Raw genomic sequence first — 17,224 nt, 5'->3', positions numbered from 1 at the left:
CACAGGTCTGCAAGGGAGGGCAGTTGAGAGGGACCAGGCCTCAGGGGAGGGCAGTTGAAGGCGATCAACCCTGCAGGAGAGGGCAGTTAGGGGTGACCAGGCCATCAGAGGAAGGAAGTTGGGGGCAAATGGGCTGGCAGGGGAGCAGTTAGACATCAATCAGGCTGGCATGGGAGTGGTTAGGGGTGACCAGGCTGGCAGGCAGAAGCGGTTAGGGGCAATCAGGAAGGCAGGCAGGCGAGCACTTGGGAGCCAGCAGTCCTGGATTGTGAGAGGGATGTCCGACTGCCAGTTTAGGCAGGGATTAAGTCTGAACTGGCAGTCGGACATCCCTCGAGGGGTCCCAGATTGGAGAGGGTGCAGGCTGGGCCTCTAGTATGGAACATAAATGGCTATTTTGTGGTGAGCTTTAAAACATTTTTTTGCATCAATAGTAATAAGTTCCGTGGCTTGGATCCCGCCTCCTATCCCCCAGGATAGAAGAATGTAAATTTAAAAGTAAAAGAAATTTCTCACATTACTTTGCAATGGATTAGAAAAATCTTCTTTCCATATGTGATATGAAGAACACTTGCAGACCTGTTAAAAAATAGGCTCTGAACAGTCTCTTGTAGTGCCACCTCTCCCCAGTTACCTAGCCTCATAATTCTGCTATTAAAATTATCCATGAGTGGGGTGGAAAGTGATGGGTGGAGGTGGAAGAGGGCATAGAGGGGATAAAAGGTAATAGGAAAAATAAAATACAATTAAAATGTACCCAGCTGGTGTTGCTTGGTGGTTGAGCATCGACCTATGAACCAGGAGGTCACAGTTTGATTCCTGGTTAAGGCACATGCCTGAGTTGTGGGCTTGATCTCCAGTAGGGACCTTGCAGGAGTCAGGCAGTCAATAATTCTCTCTCATCATTGATGTTTCTATCTCTATCTCCCTCTCCCTTCCTCTCTCTGAAATAAATAAAAATATTTTAAAAAAAGAAATACAATTAAAATGTGAAAAAATTAAATTTGAAAGAGAAAATAATACTAATAATGATAATAATAATAAATTATCTATGACTTAAATACTAAAAGCAGACCTGTTAAGTCCAAATGACTACTCTTAATGAATTACTTTTCTGACTATTTTTATCAGTCTGTCCATATTCATAAATTTGCTGTCATATAGTTTCTTTGGAAATACTGAGCTTTCAGTAGAAACATAGTCATTAAAAACTAGGTAGGCCCTGGCTGGTTTGGCTCAGTGGATAGAGCATCAATCTATGGACTAAAGGGTCACAGGTTCAATTTTGGGTAGTGGGCTCAATCCCTAGTAGGGGCGTGCAGAAGGCAGCTGATCAATGATTCTCTCTCCTTATGATGTTTCTATCTCTTCCTCTTCCTTTCTCTCTGAAATCAATCTATATATATATATAACAGCCTAAGTGACCCTTACAACTGGAGAGATGACTGGCTGGTAGCTATGACATGCACTGACCACCAGGGGGAAGACACTCAATGCAAATGCTGCCTCCTGGTGGTGGTCAGTGCGCTCCCACAGCCAACCTCCCATGGCTGGCCAACCTTCCTTCGTCCCTCCTACTCTGGATAGGCTGGCCTGATCAACTGGGTAAGATGGCCCCAATCAGTCCCAATCAGCCCCAGTCAGCCCCAATCAGCCCCAATCGCTGGCCAGGCTGAGGGATCCCACCCATGTACAAATTGATACACCAGGCCTCTAGTTAAACATATTAAAACACACACACACAAACCTGGGTAGGGTGAGCCTTCCTTGTAGCACACCCACTTGAATCTCCTTTTCAAGTGAATTTTCTTGTGTGTGTTTTTTTTTATTTGTTTGTTTGTTAATCCTTACTCAAGAGTATTTTTTTCCCCCGTTGATTTTTTTATTATTATTATTATTATTTTTTCAAATATATTTTTATTGATTTTGTATAGAGAGGAAGGGAGAGAGATAGTTATAAACATCGATGAAAGAGAGTCATCGATCAGCTGCCTCTTGCACACCCCCTACTGGGGATATGCCCGCAACCAAGGTACATGCCCTTGACCGGAATCGAACCCAGGACCCTTCAGTCCCCAAGCCAACGCTCTATCCATTGAGCCAAACGGGTCCCAGCTCCCCGTTGATTTTTAGAGAGGGAGGGAGGAAGAGAAAGAAAAAGAGATGATTGGTTGCCTCCAAAATGTGCCCTATTTGGGGCTGGAGAATCAAACCTGCACTACAGGTATACATCCTTGTCGAGGAATTGAACTGGCAACCCTTCGATGTGCAGGCCAACATTCTAACCATTTGACAATACCTGCCAGGCTTGAGTAAAGTCTCTATCCTAAAACTCTAAAGGACCCTAGAAGACTTGGAGACTTGTAACCAGGGGAGCAATGAGCATTGGCAGCTTATTCTGGGCTAACCCCCTGACCAAGTCCTCAAGGCCCTTTTTTTCTCTGACTTTCCAGTCAGCCAATAGCCGCCCCACCTTGGCTCACTTCTGACCTTGTGAATTTTATTTCTTGGTGAGTCAAAGCAGCCCTGCATAGGCTCTCTCCTGTTGCTTCTATCCTAAGCCCTTCCTTGTTTTACTGTCCCCAGCTTTAATAAACATACCCTTAAAAAATAAAACTAGGTAGGGGAGGAGAGGATCTCAGGAGAAACATTCTTCAATGGAACCTGGTGAAGATAGTTCTGGCCCAAAAAGGCAGGCCTATGCTTCTGAGGAGGAAAAATAATCTCAGTGGTACAACCAGAGTAGAATTCAATGGGCTGGAGCGGTGGTCGGCAGACTGCGGCTCTCGAACCACATGCGGCTTTTTGACCCCGTGAGTGTGGCTCTTCCACAAAATACCATGTGCGGACACACACGTACAGTGCCATTGAAACTTTGTGGCCCATGCGCAAAAGTTGGTTTTCAGCTCTCAAAAGAAATTTCAATCGTTGTACTGTTGATATTTGGCTCTGTTGACTATTGAGTTTGCCGACCACTGGGCTAGGGCAAAGAGAATTTTATTTCTATTCCCTTGTTTGTTGCTTTTTGTGTATTTTCTTCCCTATCACATCATATCCTGCATTTTGCAAGTTAATTTTTTAAAAAAGGAGAGAGAGATTTTGTTAAAAGGCTGAAAAACATTCTAAGATTTTGAAGATAGTGATATCCAGTCTCTTTCCCCACTGTCAGAGAATAATGTAGAGGATTAGGATTTATAGACCAAGTTGTATGAATCTGCAAAAATTTTTTTTTCATTTTAAGTTTTTAAGAAAAAGGGAAAATACAAGGAAAAAACAATTGATATGGCTTTATGTTCAAGGATCTTTTTGCCGTCTTTGTCCAGCTTTAGTCTGTGATAACCACCTTGCTGCGGTGAATGTTCACATGAACAGTTATACCATTAGCTTTCTCCTGCTGCACTGGTTCAATGTAGATGACATATTTCTCCCTGTAAACCTGGACTTCTTTGCCAATTTGCTGCCCTTTGTAATGTCCTTGAACAACCTGAACTGCATCATCCTTTGGCATGGTCATGGATTGAACATTGTACTTCTGTCTCAACTCTTTGGAAAGAGGAGAAGACATAAACTTCCTTTGAATGTGGGAAAGTGCAGTGAAATGCCTTTTATAGTTCTAGCTCCGGTCAGAAGTCACAAGGGATTGAACTTCATTTTGACTGATGGCACTTCTATGATGGCCACAAAAGGGAAGAGCTGCGAGGGATTGTTTTATTTTCATTTTTTTTCAGAGATGATTTCAGAGATGAAAGGAGATGGAGAGAGAGAGATAGAAACATCAATGATGAAAGAGAATCATTGATTGGCTGCCTCCTGCATAGCCCCCAGGAATGTGCCCTATCAGGAATCAAATCAGTGACTTCCTGGTTCATAGGTCAACACTCATCCACTGAGCCACACCAGCCATTCTGTGAAAGACTTTGTATAGTAATCTGCATCACATGGGTTCTTGATAAGTGTTGCTAACTGTTCAAGCACCTTTCAGCTAACATTTCTGCTAAAAACTTGCTCAGGTACTTGAGTCTTTAGAACCACCTGCAGCTTTTTTCCTGCAGGAGCCTTTTTTCTTTATGCCATGACTTAAGTGAAAATTGATGTGATTATTTACTATTATTATTATTTTTAATTGATTTATTTTTAATCCTCACCCTGTGGATATTTTCCCATTGATTTTTAGAGAGAGTGGGAGAGAGAGGGAAAGACAGAGAGAAATATCAATGTGAGAGGAACACATTGACTGGTTGCCTCCTGCATGGGCCTTCACTAGGGCCCTGGCCAGGGAGGAGCCCACAACCAAGGTACATGCCCTTGACGGGAATCGAACCCGGGACTCTTTTTTTTTTTTTTTTTTTTTTTAATATATTTTATTGATTTTGTACAGAGAGGAAGGGAGAGGGATAGAGAATTAGAAACATCGATGAGAGAGAATCATCGATCAGCTGCCTCTTTGCACACCCCACTGGGGATGTGCCCACAACCAAGGTACATGCCCCTGACCGGAATCGAACCCGGGACCCTTCAGTCCCCAAGCCGATGCTCTATCCATTGAGCCAAAGTGGTTTCGGGAACCCGGGACTCTTTAGTCCTCAGGCTATCTTTCTATCCAACCAGCTGGGGTTGATCTGATTATTTAAAATGTCACTCCTGCCAAAGAAGTATAACTACAATATATAAGAAGATTTGTTCACAGGATAAGGAATTATTTGATTATTTAAAACTAGAGGCCTGGTGCATGAAATTCATGTGCAGGGGGCTATCCCTTACCCCAGCCTGCACCTCTCCAATCTGGGATCCCTCTCATTATCCAGGACTGCTGGCTTCCAAATGCTCACCTGCCTGCCTGCCTGATTGCCCATAACCACTTCTACTTGCCAGCCTGATCACCCCCTAACCTCTCCCCTGCGAGCCCGATTACTCCTACCTCCCTTCCCCTGCTGGCTTGGTCGCCCCTAACTGCCCTCCCTTGCTGGCCTGGTCGTCCCTAATCGCCCTCCTCTACAGGTATGGTACCCCTAACTGCATCCCCTGCAGGCCTGATCCCTCCCAACTGCTCTCCCCTATAGGCCTGGTAACCCCCTACCCCAACTGCCTTCCCTTGCAGGCCTGGTCCCTCTTAACTGCCCTCCCCTGCAGACCTGGTCCCCCCTGCCAACTGCCCTCCCCTTCAGGCATGGTCCCCCCAACTGCCCTTTCCTGCAGGCCTGGGTCCCCCACAGCTGCCCTCCCCTGCTGGTCTGGGTCTCTCCCTACTGTCCTCCCCTGCAGACCTGGTCCCCCCCGCCCCCCCCCGCTTCAATTGCCCTCCGCTGCCAGCCTGGGTCCCTCCCTACTGCCCTCCCCTGCTGGCCTGATCACCCACAACTTTCCTTCCTGGCTGGACATCTTGTGTCCCCATGAGGGTGGCCATCTTTGACCACATGGGGTGGCCATCTTGTGTGTTGGAGTGATGGTCAATTTGCATATTACTCTTTTATTAGATAGGATATCACATACAACCCCTGCCAAAGGGATTGTATATGAATATTTCCACAGAGGAGAGGAACAAATCTGTGCTGAGGCAGTTTTAGCCATTTTGGCATCTTGAGTGCTGGGAGGGTATAGACATTTTATTTACAGTTTGGGGAACCTTTCTCAAAACTCAGATCATATGTGATTGTTGTGTCTTGTGATAATAAGCACACCAGTTCTCTGATACTTCATTCACTCTTAAAACCATCGCATGATGCATATCTGAATTGTTGGTTTATATATCTTCCTATCCCCTCAGTTAAACCAAGAGGTCTTTTGAGGGTTGAGAGCTGCCTCATTTATGTTTAAATCCCCAGTGCTTGCACAGTGTCCAAAACAGATAACATAACATATATTAATTAAATGAATAGTCCAGACTGTACATCTGTCAACTTGTTGAAGTTTTATTAAGCTATTTTGTTTCACAGCCTTTCCATTTTCATAAATCATTAAATAATGTAAAAAGAAAAATCTGAACTGTAACAGCCAACTAGAAAAAGTTGAGAATTTAGAAGCTGTGGGAGGAGGAATATATATTTAAATTATTTATTACAAACCATTTGATAATGTTAGCACTTGCAATTAGGTCTTTCCTATTGAATTATAAATAATAGTTTTATTTCAATAGACATGAAATAATTTTATAAGGATCATTTGTGGGTTTATGGTTTTATTTTGAATTTGAATGTTAGGATTATGATAGAGAATTCTTTGGCATGGGTTGTGTTTCATATTCAGGTTGCATTTTTATTCATAGGAAATTGGTTTTTACTTTCTTTTTAAAGAAAACTGAACTGAAGAAAAGAAAACGGTATTTTACTCAAGAAGACTACTAGGCCTGGATGACCTTGGAAGGAAATGGATTGTGGAGCTCATAAGAAATTCCTAGTTTGTGATTATTACATTGCTTTTTGTTGTCCAATACTTTGGTTTGTGTACATATATACATATATATTTTGCACTACACAATGATAATATTTTAAGGACTAATATTGCTGATACTTGAATAATCAATCTCAACTAGATTATAAGCATACATAGATTTTCCCTACCCTTAAAGTTGAAGGACATTAAATTATTAATTATTGTTTGGTAACATGTTTACCTAATTATCTCCCATAGAAAAATATAAGCTGCTTAGGTACAGTTGTTATAATGATATTAGATTTATAACTGGGTATTTTTAATTTTCTAAATTAAATATGAGAAAGAATGCAAATCAGAAGTAAATTTCAAGTAGATTAAATTGACTTTATATCTTAGTCACTGAATTGCCATGTCAAGAAGTAGAAAACTTTTATGATCTTCGTTGGGTGTTCACAGCTCTGACTTTAGTGTTCAGACATTATTATAAACTAGAGCCCTATATAAGAGGCTTAGTTTTTACAAATGATTCACAGAATAGAAATAACTTACTGATGGAAAAGATGAAGAATGGGCTTAAGGTATGAAAATTCATTCTGAGCCTGCAGATCATTAATAAGATTTTTATTAAATCATATACTTTTATTTCTTTGTAATAATTTATCTTTAACTGAGTTTATCTTGTTTCTGCTTCACCAGGTGCTTTGAAATATAAAATGAAAGACCTTAATTTATACTGTTTTTACAAAGGTCAAAAAGGATACACATGAAAATTTTTTTTCCGCAACTGGTAAACTACCCAGCCTGAACTCTTAACTTCTTAGTGCCTCAGTTTTTCATCGGGGTATAATATTAGAGAGATGCCTATTTCATAGGGCTATTAAAAGGATCTGTAAGCTAACAGGCTATGTACTTCCATATGAATAAGGCATACCCAATTAATATAAATTTCAGTTTCTCTCCTCTATCTATCACATTTAAACTAGAAAGAAGACTGTAATTTAGATCTTTGATGGCTTTGTTTGGAATTAAAAAATAATTTTTTAATTGATTTCAGAAAAAGGAAGGGAGAGGAAGAGAGAGAGAGACATCAATAATAAGAGAGAATCATTGATCCACTGCCTCCTGCACACCCTCTAACAGGGATAGAGCCAGAAACCCGGACATATGTCCTGACCGGGAATCGAACCATACCTCCTGGTTCATATGTCAGCACTCAACCACTGAGCCACACCGGCTAGGTTGGACTTATTTTTCCTGTCTACCTGCTTATTTAGATGTACTTTGTACTTTAAAGGTATCTCTGATTTAAAGGTTTAGTAACAAATGTTTTAAGCATTCTTGATATGTATGATATTGGATCTAGCATCATGTGTTCAGAGTGTTTGCAATAAGAGAGAAAGTAATACATCTCTTTTATGGAGGGTGGTTCTTCGTTTGCCTGAAGAGAAATGTATAAGAATGCAATTTGCTTTTCCCAAGACTCTTTTTCCTTATTTTTTTCTTTCGTGTAATTTGATGTTTTTTATTTTTTAATCCCATCTTAATTAAAATGTGTCCCTAGAGAGGGATCTACTAAGATTGTGTGTCTTTTTTTGTTAATCCTCACTTGAGGATAATTTTCCTATTGGTTTTTAGAGAGACTAGAAAGGAGGGAGGAAGGGAAAGAAGGAGGGTGAGAGGAAGAGAGAGAGACATCGATGTGAGAGACACACCTTAATTGGTTGTCTCTCTCACACACTCCAACTGGGACCTGGGATCCAACCTGCAACCCAAGTACATTGACCAGGAATCAAACCCAAGGCCCTTAGATGCATGGGCTGATTCTCTAACCACTGAGATCACTGGCCAGGGCTAATATTTTAAAAACTCCTCAATTTAGGGGAAAAAAAGTTTAGATCCATGAATCATGGATTATTTTTAAAAATTAGATATCAATCTGGTATCAAAAATGGTGGCTTTTTTCCTTAGAATATAAAAAAATAAAATGCAAATTAATAAAATAAGCAGTTGTGATTCATTACAAGCAGTTAGGGATTACTAATTCATATGGTTAACTGTTTGTATCCTATTCCAAAGTCTTATTTTATAGTTTGAAAAGCACTTTGCACACAGTTCTTGTATATATAAATAAAGATGTTATTATAGGCTATAATGTTATATTTTGTTTAATATGAACTTCATTTAAACTTTTAAATTGATAGTAATGATATTTTTTTAATGATCTTTTCAGTTTCTTGATTGTAAACCTAAGTTAAAAATAAAAGGTTAATGAGAAATGATATGGTTTTTATTACTTATTACTGTTAGAAGTGCATTTATTTTTATACAGTAAGGACTAAATGAGGATAAATAGCAGGAATTCATAGAAAGGAATCACATTTTTTCAAAATAAAGCCATGCTGTTACATATCTATATAACAAGGAGCCATTATGACTGAAGACTAGACCAGACTGGAAGACTAGCGCTGACTGGGACTGCTGCTGGTGCCCTGACCCAGCCTGCCTGCCTGGGGGCGGTGGATCAGGCTTGGAGAGAGACCTGCAGAGAGAGAGGCAGGATCTCATCCGCGGCCTCTGTGGCAGCCGTTGATCAGAACTTGCCTCTCTCTCTCCTGGCCTGGCCAACAGACGTGCCTCCATTTCTCTACAGGCCTCCACCAGAGCTGCTGATCAGCCTTGCCTTTCTGATCAGGCCCTGTTGATAGGCCCAGAGACACTGACTGGCATAGAAACTGACCAGTCAGAATTAAATCTGGGTGAATGTAAGGAGCCAGTGGCTGTCTAGGAGACAGCTTTTGATGTGACTGGCAGACACTCAACTTAGGAGCTGCCCCCTGGCAGTCAGTGTGCTCCCACACGTGGAGCGCTGCTCAGCTGGAAGCCGGCACAGCTGGCAAGTGCAGTGGCAGCAGTGGGAGTCGCTCCCGCTTCCGGGCAGTCAGACATCCCCGAGGGTTCCCACAGGCCGGCTGAGGGGGACTCCCCAACCCCGAGTGCATGAACCTCAGGCACTGGCCTCTAATATACACACAATACAGGTTGTTTTCTGCCCAGGACTCTTCCCCCCTTCTTTCAATGAGACCACCACTCTCCTCTGTCCCTTCCCTTTGAGGGCCACACTACTCAGGCTCTACCCCAAGCCACAGTAATAGGCATATGACACAGACCTGGCCAGAGCATATTGCATTCTGACACAGGGATGGTCCCCAAGATGAGCATAGGGCCATCAGTGAGGCAGACAAGTTATTCTCTGGGTTTATTTCATGAAACTAGGAGAGAGCATTTTGCCTTTTTTAGAATGTTACATAGTTGGAATCATATAGTATGTAGTCTTTTCAGATTGGCTTCTTTCACTTAGCAATATGCATTTAAGGATATCTCCATGTAATTTCATGGCTTCATATCTGGTTTATTTTTTATATATTTTTATGCCTGTGTTTCACTAAGCTTTATTTACAAAACAAGCAGAGGGCCAGGTTTTTCTGACTTCTGATTTAGAAAGCTCATTTCTTTTAGCACCAAATAATGCTTCATTGCATAGTTGTACCATACTTTATTTATTCACTCAACTATTGAAGGACATCTTGGTTGCTTCCACATTTTAGAAATTAAAACCAAAGTTGCTATGCCCAGCCGCTGTGGCTTAGGGGCTGAGCATCAACCTATGAACCAGGAGGTTAGAGTTTGATTCCCAAATTGGGGCGCATGCCCTGGTTGCAGACTCAATCCCCAGTAGAGAGGATGTAGGAGGCAGCCGATCAATGGTTCTCTCTCATTATTGATATTTCTCTCTCTCCCCCTCTCTCTCCCTCCCTCTCTGAAATGAATAAAAAATATATATTTTTAAATAAAGCTTCTATAAATACCTGTGCATATTTTTGTGTGGTCATATGTTTTCTACCGCTTTGGGTAAATAGCAAAGAGTGTGATTGCTGGATCATAAAGTTAAATTATGTTTAGTTTTGTAAGAAACAGTCTTCCAAAGTGGCTTACTGCTCTAGCTGGTTTGGCTCAGTGGATGGAATGTCGGACTGTGGATGGAGGGAACCTGGATTCAATTCCAGCCAATGCCCGGGTTGCAGGCTCAATCCCCAGTAGGAGGCATGCAGGAAGCAGCCGATTAATGATTCTCTCTCATCGATGTTTCTATCTCTCACTCCCTCTCCTTTCCTGTCTGAAATAAAAAAATAAAAAAATGTTTAAAACCAAAAACAAACAAACAAACAAAAAAACCCCAACAAATTGCCAAAGCCAGTTTGGCTCAGTGGTAGAGCGTCAGTCTGCGGACTGAAAGGTCCCGGGTTCGATTCCGGTCAAGGGCATGTACCTTGGTTGCGGGCATATCCCCAATAGGGGGATTACAAGAGGCAGCTGATCGATGTTTCTCTCTCATGGATATTTCTAACTCTCTATCTCCCTTCCTCTCTGTAAAAAATCAATAAAATATATATATATTTTTTAAAAAAACAACAAATTGACTATTTTGTTTTCTCACCAGCAGTGAATGAGAGTTCCTGTTGTTCCACATCTTTGTCAGTGTTTGGTGTTCATGTTTTGAATTTTAGCATTCTGATAAGTATGTAGTGGTATCTCATTGTTGCCTTTTTTCTTTTTGAATTATAGCCTATTGGGTTATTGCCCTATGGATTCTGGGGCCATATATCTTGCCACTTGGAGGAGTCTTAGATCAGTGGTTGCCAACTGGTGGTCTGTGGACCACTGGTGGTCCATGAGGTCCGAAAAGTTAGCAATTGCTGCCTTAGATAAAAGGCTAACATCTAGTCCTAGGCATTTAGAAAATAGTCCAAAACAGTTGAGTTCAAGTCCCTTAATCCAGTTAACTCTGAATCACTACACTTCTCTTTATACAGTTTGTTTACATGGGTTAAAAATTACCATTTTTTCCTTTTTTAAAAAAATTATTGATTGATTTTAGAGAAAAGGAGAAGGGGGAGAAGGAAAGAGGGAGGGCAGGAGGGAAGGGGCGGGGGGGGGAGAGAGAGAGAGAGAGAGAGAGAGAGAGAGAGAGAGAGAGAGAGAGAGAGAGAGAGAGAGAGTTGTCCCACTTATTTATGCATTCATTGGTTGATTCTTGTATGTGCCCTGACCAGAATTGAACCTATATCTTTGGAGTATTAGGACGATGCTCTAACCCAGTGTTTTTCAACCTTTTTTGGGCAAAGGCACACTTGTTTCATGAAAAAAATCACGAGGCACACCACCATTAGAAAATGTTAAAAAATTTAACTCTGTGCCTACATTGACTATATATAAAGTAATTCTCTTGAATAGGAATCAAATAAACACAAAGAAAGTATTTTATAATTACTTTATTATGAAATATTAAGTAAACAAAATAGTGAAAAATTATAAAATTCTTGTCTTGTCTGCACTTACGGCACACCAGGCAACATCTCGCGGCACACTAGTGTGCCGCGGAACAGCGGTTGAAAAACGCTGCTCTAACCAACCAGCTACCCAATGGCCAGAAATTTCCATTCTTTTTAAAAATATATTTTATTTCTTTTTTACAGAGAGGAAGGGAAAGAGATAGAGAGCTAGAAATGCCAACGAGAGAGAAACATCGACCAGCTGCCTCTTGCACACCCCCTTCCGGGGATGTGCCCGCAACCAACGTACATGCCCTTGACAGGAATCAAACCTGGGACCTTTCAGTCCGCAGACCGACGCTCTACCACTGAGCCAAACCGATTTCGGCTTCATTCTTATTTAAGGTAGTTTAAGTTAGGTTTCTGCCACTTTTAACCAGAGTCCTAACTTGTATAGATAGCTCTTAATTCTCAGGATTTAGTGCAGGCTCTGGAGCCAGGCTGTCTGGGTTAGAATTCTGTGCAATCAAGGGAAAGTCACTTCATGTTTTAAGTTTCCTCATCTATAAAATTTGAATATGTCATAGGGCTAATATATGCAAAATACATAGAACATTGCTCAGGATGCATTAAGTACTTGGTGACTAATAGCTATTGTGAGATATATATATATATATATATATATATATATATATATATATATATATATATATATATATTAGAGAGAGGAAGAGGGAGAGGAGAGAGAGATAGGAATATCAATGATGAGAAAGAAGCACTGGTCAGCTGTCTCCTGCACACCCAACACTGGGGATGGAGCCCTCAACCCAGGCAAATGCCCTAACTGGGAATCAAACTGTGACCTCCTGGTTCATAGGTTTTTGCTCAATCACTGAGCAACACCAGCCGGACGTGTCAAAATTTATTTAAATGTTAGGACCCCCAGCTGTTATTACAGAACTTATTGATGTGAGAAAAAAAAACTGCACAGCTGGTTTCTGAAATGTGAGTAGTGTAAGAATAAAAGAAAACACAGAAGATTGAATTTTTTTCTGTGCAACTGGTTTTTAGAAAGAAGCATCTGACGTGTTTTCAAACTTAACAATTACAACTGCAAACAAAAAGGCAATGGAGTCTGGCTGATGTGGCTAAGTGGTTGAGCATCAACCCATGAACCAAGAGGTACCTGGTTTGATTCCCAGTTGGAGTACATGCCTGGGTTGTGAGCTCCATCCCCTTGGGGGAGGGAGTGTAGAGGAGGCAGTCAATTGATGTGTCTCTCATGGATATTTCTATCACTCTCCCTTCCTTTCTCTCTAAAATTAATAAAACTCCGTTCTTCCCTTATGTCCCTGATGCCTTTCAAGCTGCTGCCCAGCACTAGAGCTCAGAGGAAGTGAATCTAAGTAAATCTGTGTGCTGGCCCTTTAAGAGGGATGCCTGCGTTTCCAGCCACCTTCTGTCTCACTCAGCCACAATCTCCACTGGTTTTTACATCCAGAAGTTATGTCAAGTTCTCTTCTCCGCATTGGAACCCTAAGCTGGAGATCCTGGTGTGGATCTGGGACTCCTGGATTCACAGGGGTCTTTCCTAACAGATATCCATTTAAAAAAAAAAAAATTTATTGATTTTTTACAGAGGAAAGGAGAGGGATACAGAGTTAGAAACATAGATGAGAGAAAAATAAATAAGCTGTCTCCTGCACACCTCCTACTATGGATGTGCTCACAACCAAGGTACATGCCCTTGACTGGATCTTTCAGTTCCCAGGCCAACGCTCTATCCATTGAGCCAAACCGGTTAGGGCCCATCTCTTTTTTTAACTGTATGTGTGGTTGTGGGATCTGCCTGTTCCTTATCTCCATCTCTCCTACCAGCCTCAGATGTGGTTTCTTCTGTATATCCTTGGTTATAGGACTTCCGTTCAGCTAGACTTCAGGTTGTCCTCAGTGATGGTTGTTTATAGTTTTAGTTGTGATTTGATATAGTTTTGTGGGAAGGTGCAAGTGCCGAGATTCCCTACTCAGCCACGTTAACCGGAAGTTCAGGTTTTTCCTTAACCAGTATCTGAAACCATCACATCTTGACAGATGCTTAAAGGGTTGGTTAATTTTAGATAATAAATCATTTGTTCTCAGTAAACACTGCTACAGCATGCAGAGTTCTAGGTGACTATAGCAGCACATGGTAGGTCAATAACAGCAAACTTTTTCACTTAAAGGCATGGTTATTTGCCTTGGGAATAGGTCACTGTACATTTCCCCAACAGAAAAATATCCCTGGTCTAGGAGCGTGGCCAGCAAGTGAAATGTCAATGTATTGCTATCTGATGAGCATAAAGAAATCTCAGGATTGGAACTTATTCTTTTGAGCATCAATATTTTTTTAGTTTAGCTATCTTTCATGAATAATAAATATAGTTTCCTGCCTTATTTAAAAAACATCCTTGGTGAGGATTAAAAAAATAATAATCTTATTCTTTTACCTAATTAAGGAAAGATATAATTTATATTAAATAAAGTTTTAGTAACATTTTAAATATTTTATTAGAAGAGATGACTATTAGGAGGGTTAAATCTAAGTAATCATTACTACTAGTAAAACAAGCTCAGTAAAAACAATAAACCATGGATTAAATTATTGTATATAGTACTGATTATAACTGTCTATCTTTCACTGTAAGTTTTACATTTGTCCTATCTTTCTCAGGTACTTTAGCAAGGCTTTTACTGGGATGGTAATGGAGAGTAAAAACATACAGCCAAATACAAAAGGGACAATAGTATTAAATAGATTAGCAGCAAATTTACATACATACACTTAAATTTGAACTCTGCTCTTGAATGGTAAGTATGCTGAAAGCCTCAATGTGTTTAAGATATGACTTGTGAAGCTGAATCTTAGAGTGTGTATAAAAGAATGATGTTGACAAATAATTTACTTGAAGCATGTTACACTTATATTTATTAAGCCAAGGTAAATTTTTTTATAAAGGATCAGGCTGGTAATGCTGCTTATCTTTTAAACAAATTATTTTAGGATGTAAACCATCACATTTTTTACTAAAACTGAACAAGCTGTTAAAATTGCTACAGTATATCATGACTAATCTTTCCATAACTATTTTAAACAGATATACATTGTAGAGAAAGCAACTGAAACAGTCAAAGTAGCAAAACTATATTCATAGGAAAGCAAGCCAAAACCATAGTCCTTTTGTTTATCCTTCATTCCCAAAAGGAGTTACACTACTGAGTGAAGAAATTTTCCAGCTGCATATTGAGGTCACAAAAGCAACCTTAAAGGATTGCCCTTGAGACTACAGCTTTTGCAGGCAATCATGTACAAATAAATTAATTAAAATAAAACTGTATGGTGTTTTGTTATTTTAACACCGAACTGAATGGTGGATTGAAATCAACAGATGAGAAAGAAAATCAAGCTCAAGGCTCACTTTCTCTAAAATGGTAGTGTCATTCTAGTTTTATTGATGCATTAATTTTTATAAAGTGCAGTGACAAAATAAATAAGATGAAAGAAGCTTTGAGATTAAGATAACTTATTGATTATATTCTTGGTAGCCTTTTACCTCTGTAGAAGCTGTAACCATACATATAAGCTATTGATCCAGGAAAAATGATTTCCCCCCCTTAAATAAAACTCAAGGAATATATAATTATGGTATCTCTTTCTATTAGACAAGGTTAGACTAAAGGGCAAATTTGTGTGCTATAGACTAAATCCAGATACAGTCAAGTGCTGAGCATTATTTCTGGCTTCAAAATATGATGTATCTGTTTCACCATCTGGTTGGGGTATAAAAGGCATAGTTTGATGCTGTAGATTTTCCCAGTCCACATCACTGAAGAGAGGATGATGTTTCAACTCTTTGGGAAGACAGAAAACAAAATGAAACATTATGACACCATTACCTAAGCAAGTACTGTTCTATCGGAATGAAGAAAAGACACTCTCACATACACTTTGCCATACTTTATTATATATATAATAAACTTTCATAGGCATCTGTCTCTCTATTTCCCCACATTCTTCTCAATGACACACACTGTGTCATTTTGTATATCACTTGGTATAGGACAGGTGCCTGATCTGTATTTGTCAAATGAGTGATTGAATGATTTGTCTAAACAGAGGTCTTTCTCATTGTCTGCATATTCTCACAAAATCCCTGACTTGAAGAGAGCAAGTATGCTCTACTTCCTGATCCCCCGACAGCTTCCAAACCACTCATCTTCCATGACTGATGTCCCACTTCTCATCCCAAGTCTTTGCCACCTCGCTATAGCTCTGCAATCCTTAGCACTATCTAGTGTATTGCCCAAGCTGCTCATCTCCACTCCCTTGCTGTCTTGGCTGCGCTCCATCCTTATCTGTCATGGTGATTTCAACATATACATTGATGACACTACTGACACATTTTTATTTCGGCTCTTTGACTTCCTTGATATCACTGACTTGCACCTTCACAAAACACTAACTATTCAGCAGTATGATCATCTTTCCTATTACCTTCTACCTACTAAAATGAAAATGTGCTCTTTTGATTACACTGTGATATTTAGTTGCTAAACATACCACCCTTCTTAATCCTTCACTTCATAAGGTAACAATAACAGCATTGCCAAAATAATGAAGTGGCCATTAAGGCAGTAAACAGTTAAAAAAAAAAAAAAAGCAGCAATCGTATTTAAGGAAAATATTGGGAGAAGACTACACAGATGGGAAAGAATTATGTGTCTGTATTGGGATAATGGGCTGGGAAATCCATATGCCTACATGCCCTTTTCCTAAACTGAAAGACTGGTAGCAAGAGGGATACCATAGTAAAATCAATTTTCATTTAGAAAATTTATTTGTCTTTTAATTGTTCAAAGTAAATGTCTGAGCCTGGATTACTTTAGAGCTACTTGCCATAGTGATTCTTAAAACTGACATCTGAATGTGATCTGATGTGAAGGAATTCTAATCTAGGTTAAGATGAACTAAACAAACAGTTGCAGCAACTGTTTTGTAACTGAAGAATACCTCTACCATTGACTTCCCTATGTAAACTAAACTGTTCATTAAACAAGCAGAAATCTGAGGTCACTAGTATAACTACCTTTCTCCTGTCTCCACTTATTTTGAGCAAATTATAGTACATTATAGCTATTTGTTAAACAATGGTTTCTCAACTTCAGCACAATTTAAATTTGAGATCAGATATTTCTTTGTTTCGGGGACTCTCCCGCATTGTAGGAGGGTGAGCAGACTCCCTGGCCTCTACCTACTCAATGCTCCAAACAAAAATGTCTCCAGACAATGCCAAGTGTCCTTTTGGGAGCAAAGTCACCCCAGTTGAGAGCCCTTGTTCTAAAGTAAGTTTTAGAGTTCAGTTTACACTAATGTCTATACTATCACATTATACAGATTTTTGCTCAAATTCCACTTTTCACAGAGGTCTTCCTGTCCACTCCATCTAAAAAATATCTTCTGCCCTGACTGATTTGGCTCAGTGGAT

General features: G+C 40.0%; 2 protein-coding genes across 15 annotated transcripts in view; one reads left to right on the top strand and one right to left on the bottom strand.

Moving 5' to 3' along the window:
- Positions 1–8,648, top strand: part of ACBD5 (acyl-CoA binding domain containing 5) — a gene marked incomplete at its 3' end in the record, with an annotated part of 63,328 nt that extends 54,680 nt beyond the window's left edge. For all 11 annotated transcript variants that reach the window (XM_084868767.1, XM_084868766.1, XM_084868777.1 and 8 more), the window contains one exon: positions 6,291–8,648. In XM_084868767.1, the coding sequence (XP_084724893.1) occupies positions 6,291–6,303 (13 nt within the window). The remainder of the gene's footprint in view (positions 1–6,290) is intronic.
- Positions 8,649–15,012: 6,364 nt separating this feature from the next.
- Positions 15,013–17,224, bottom strand: part of MASTL (microtubule associated serine/threonine kinase like) — a 45,439-nt gene continuing 43,227 nt past the window's right edge. For all 4 annotated transcript variants that reach the window (XM_084868077.1, XM_084868079.1, XM_084868078.1 and 1 more), the window contains one exon: positions 15,013–15,590. In XM_084868077.1, coding sequence (XP_084724203.1) covers positions 15,433–15,590 — 158 coding nt within the window. In that variant the 3' untranslated portion in view covers positions 15,013–15,432. The remainder of the gene's footprint in view (positions 15,591–17,224) is intronic.

This window comes from Pipistrellus hanaki, assembly GCF_964339955.1.
Source record: "Pipistrellus hanaki genome assembly, chromosome: 1".
Classification (NCBI taxonomy): domain Eukaryota; kingdom Metazoa; phylum Chordata; class Mammalia; order Chiroptera; family Vespertilionidae; genus Pipistrellus; species Pipistrellus hanaki.
This window is presented reverse-complemented; position numbering and strand designations above follow the sequence as displayed.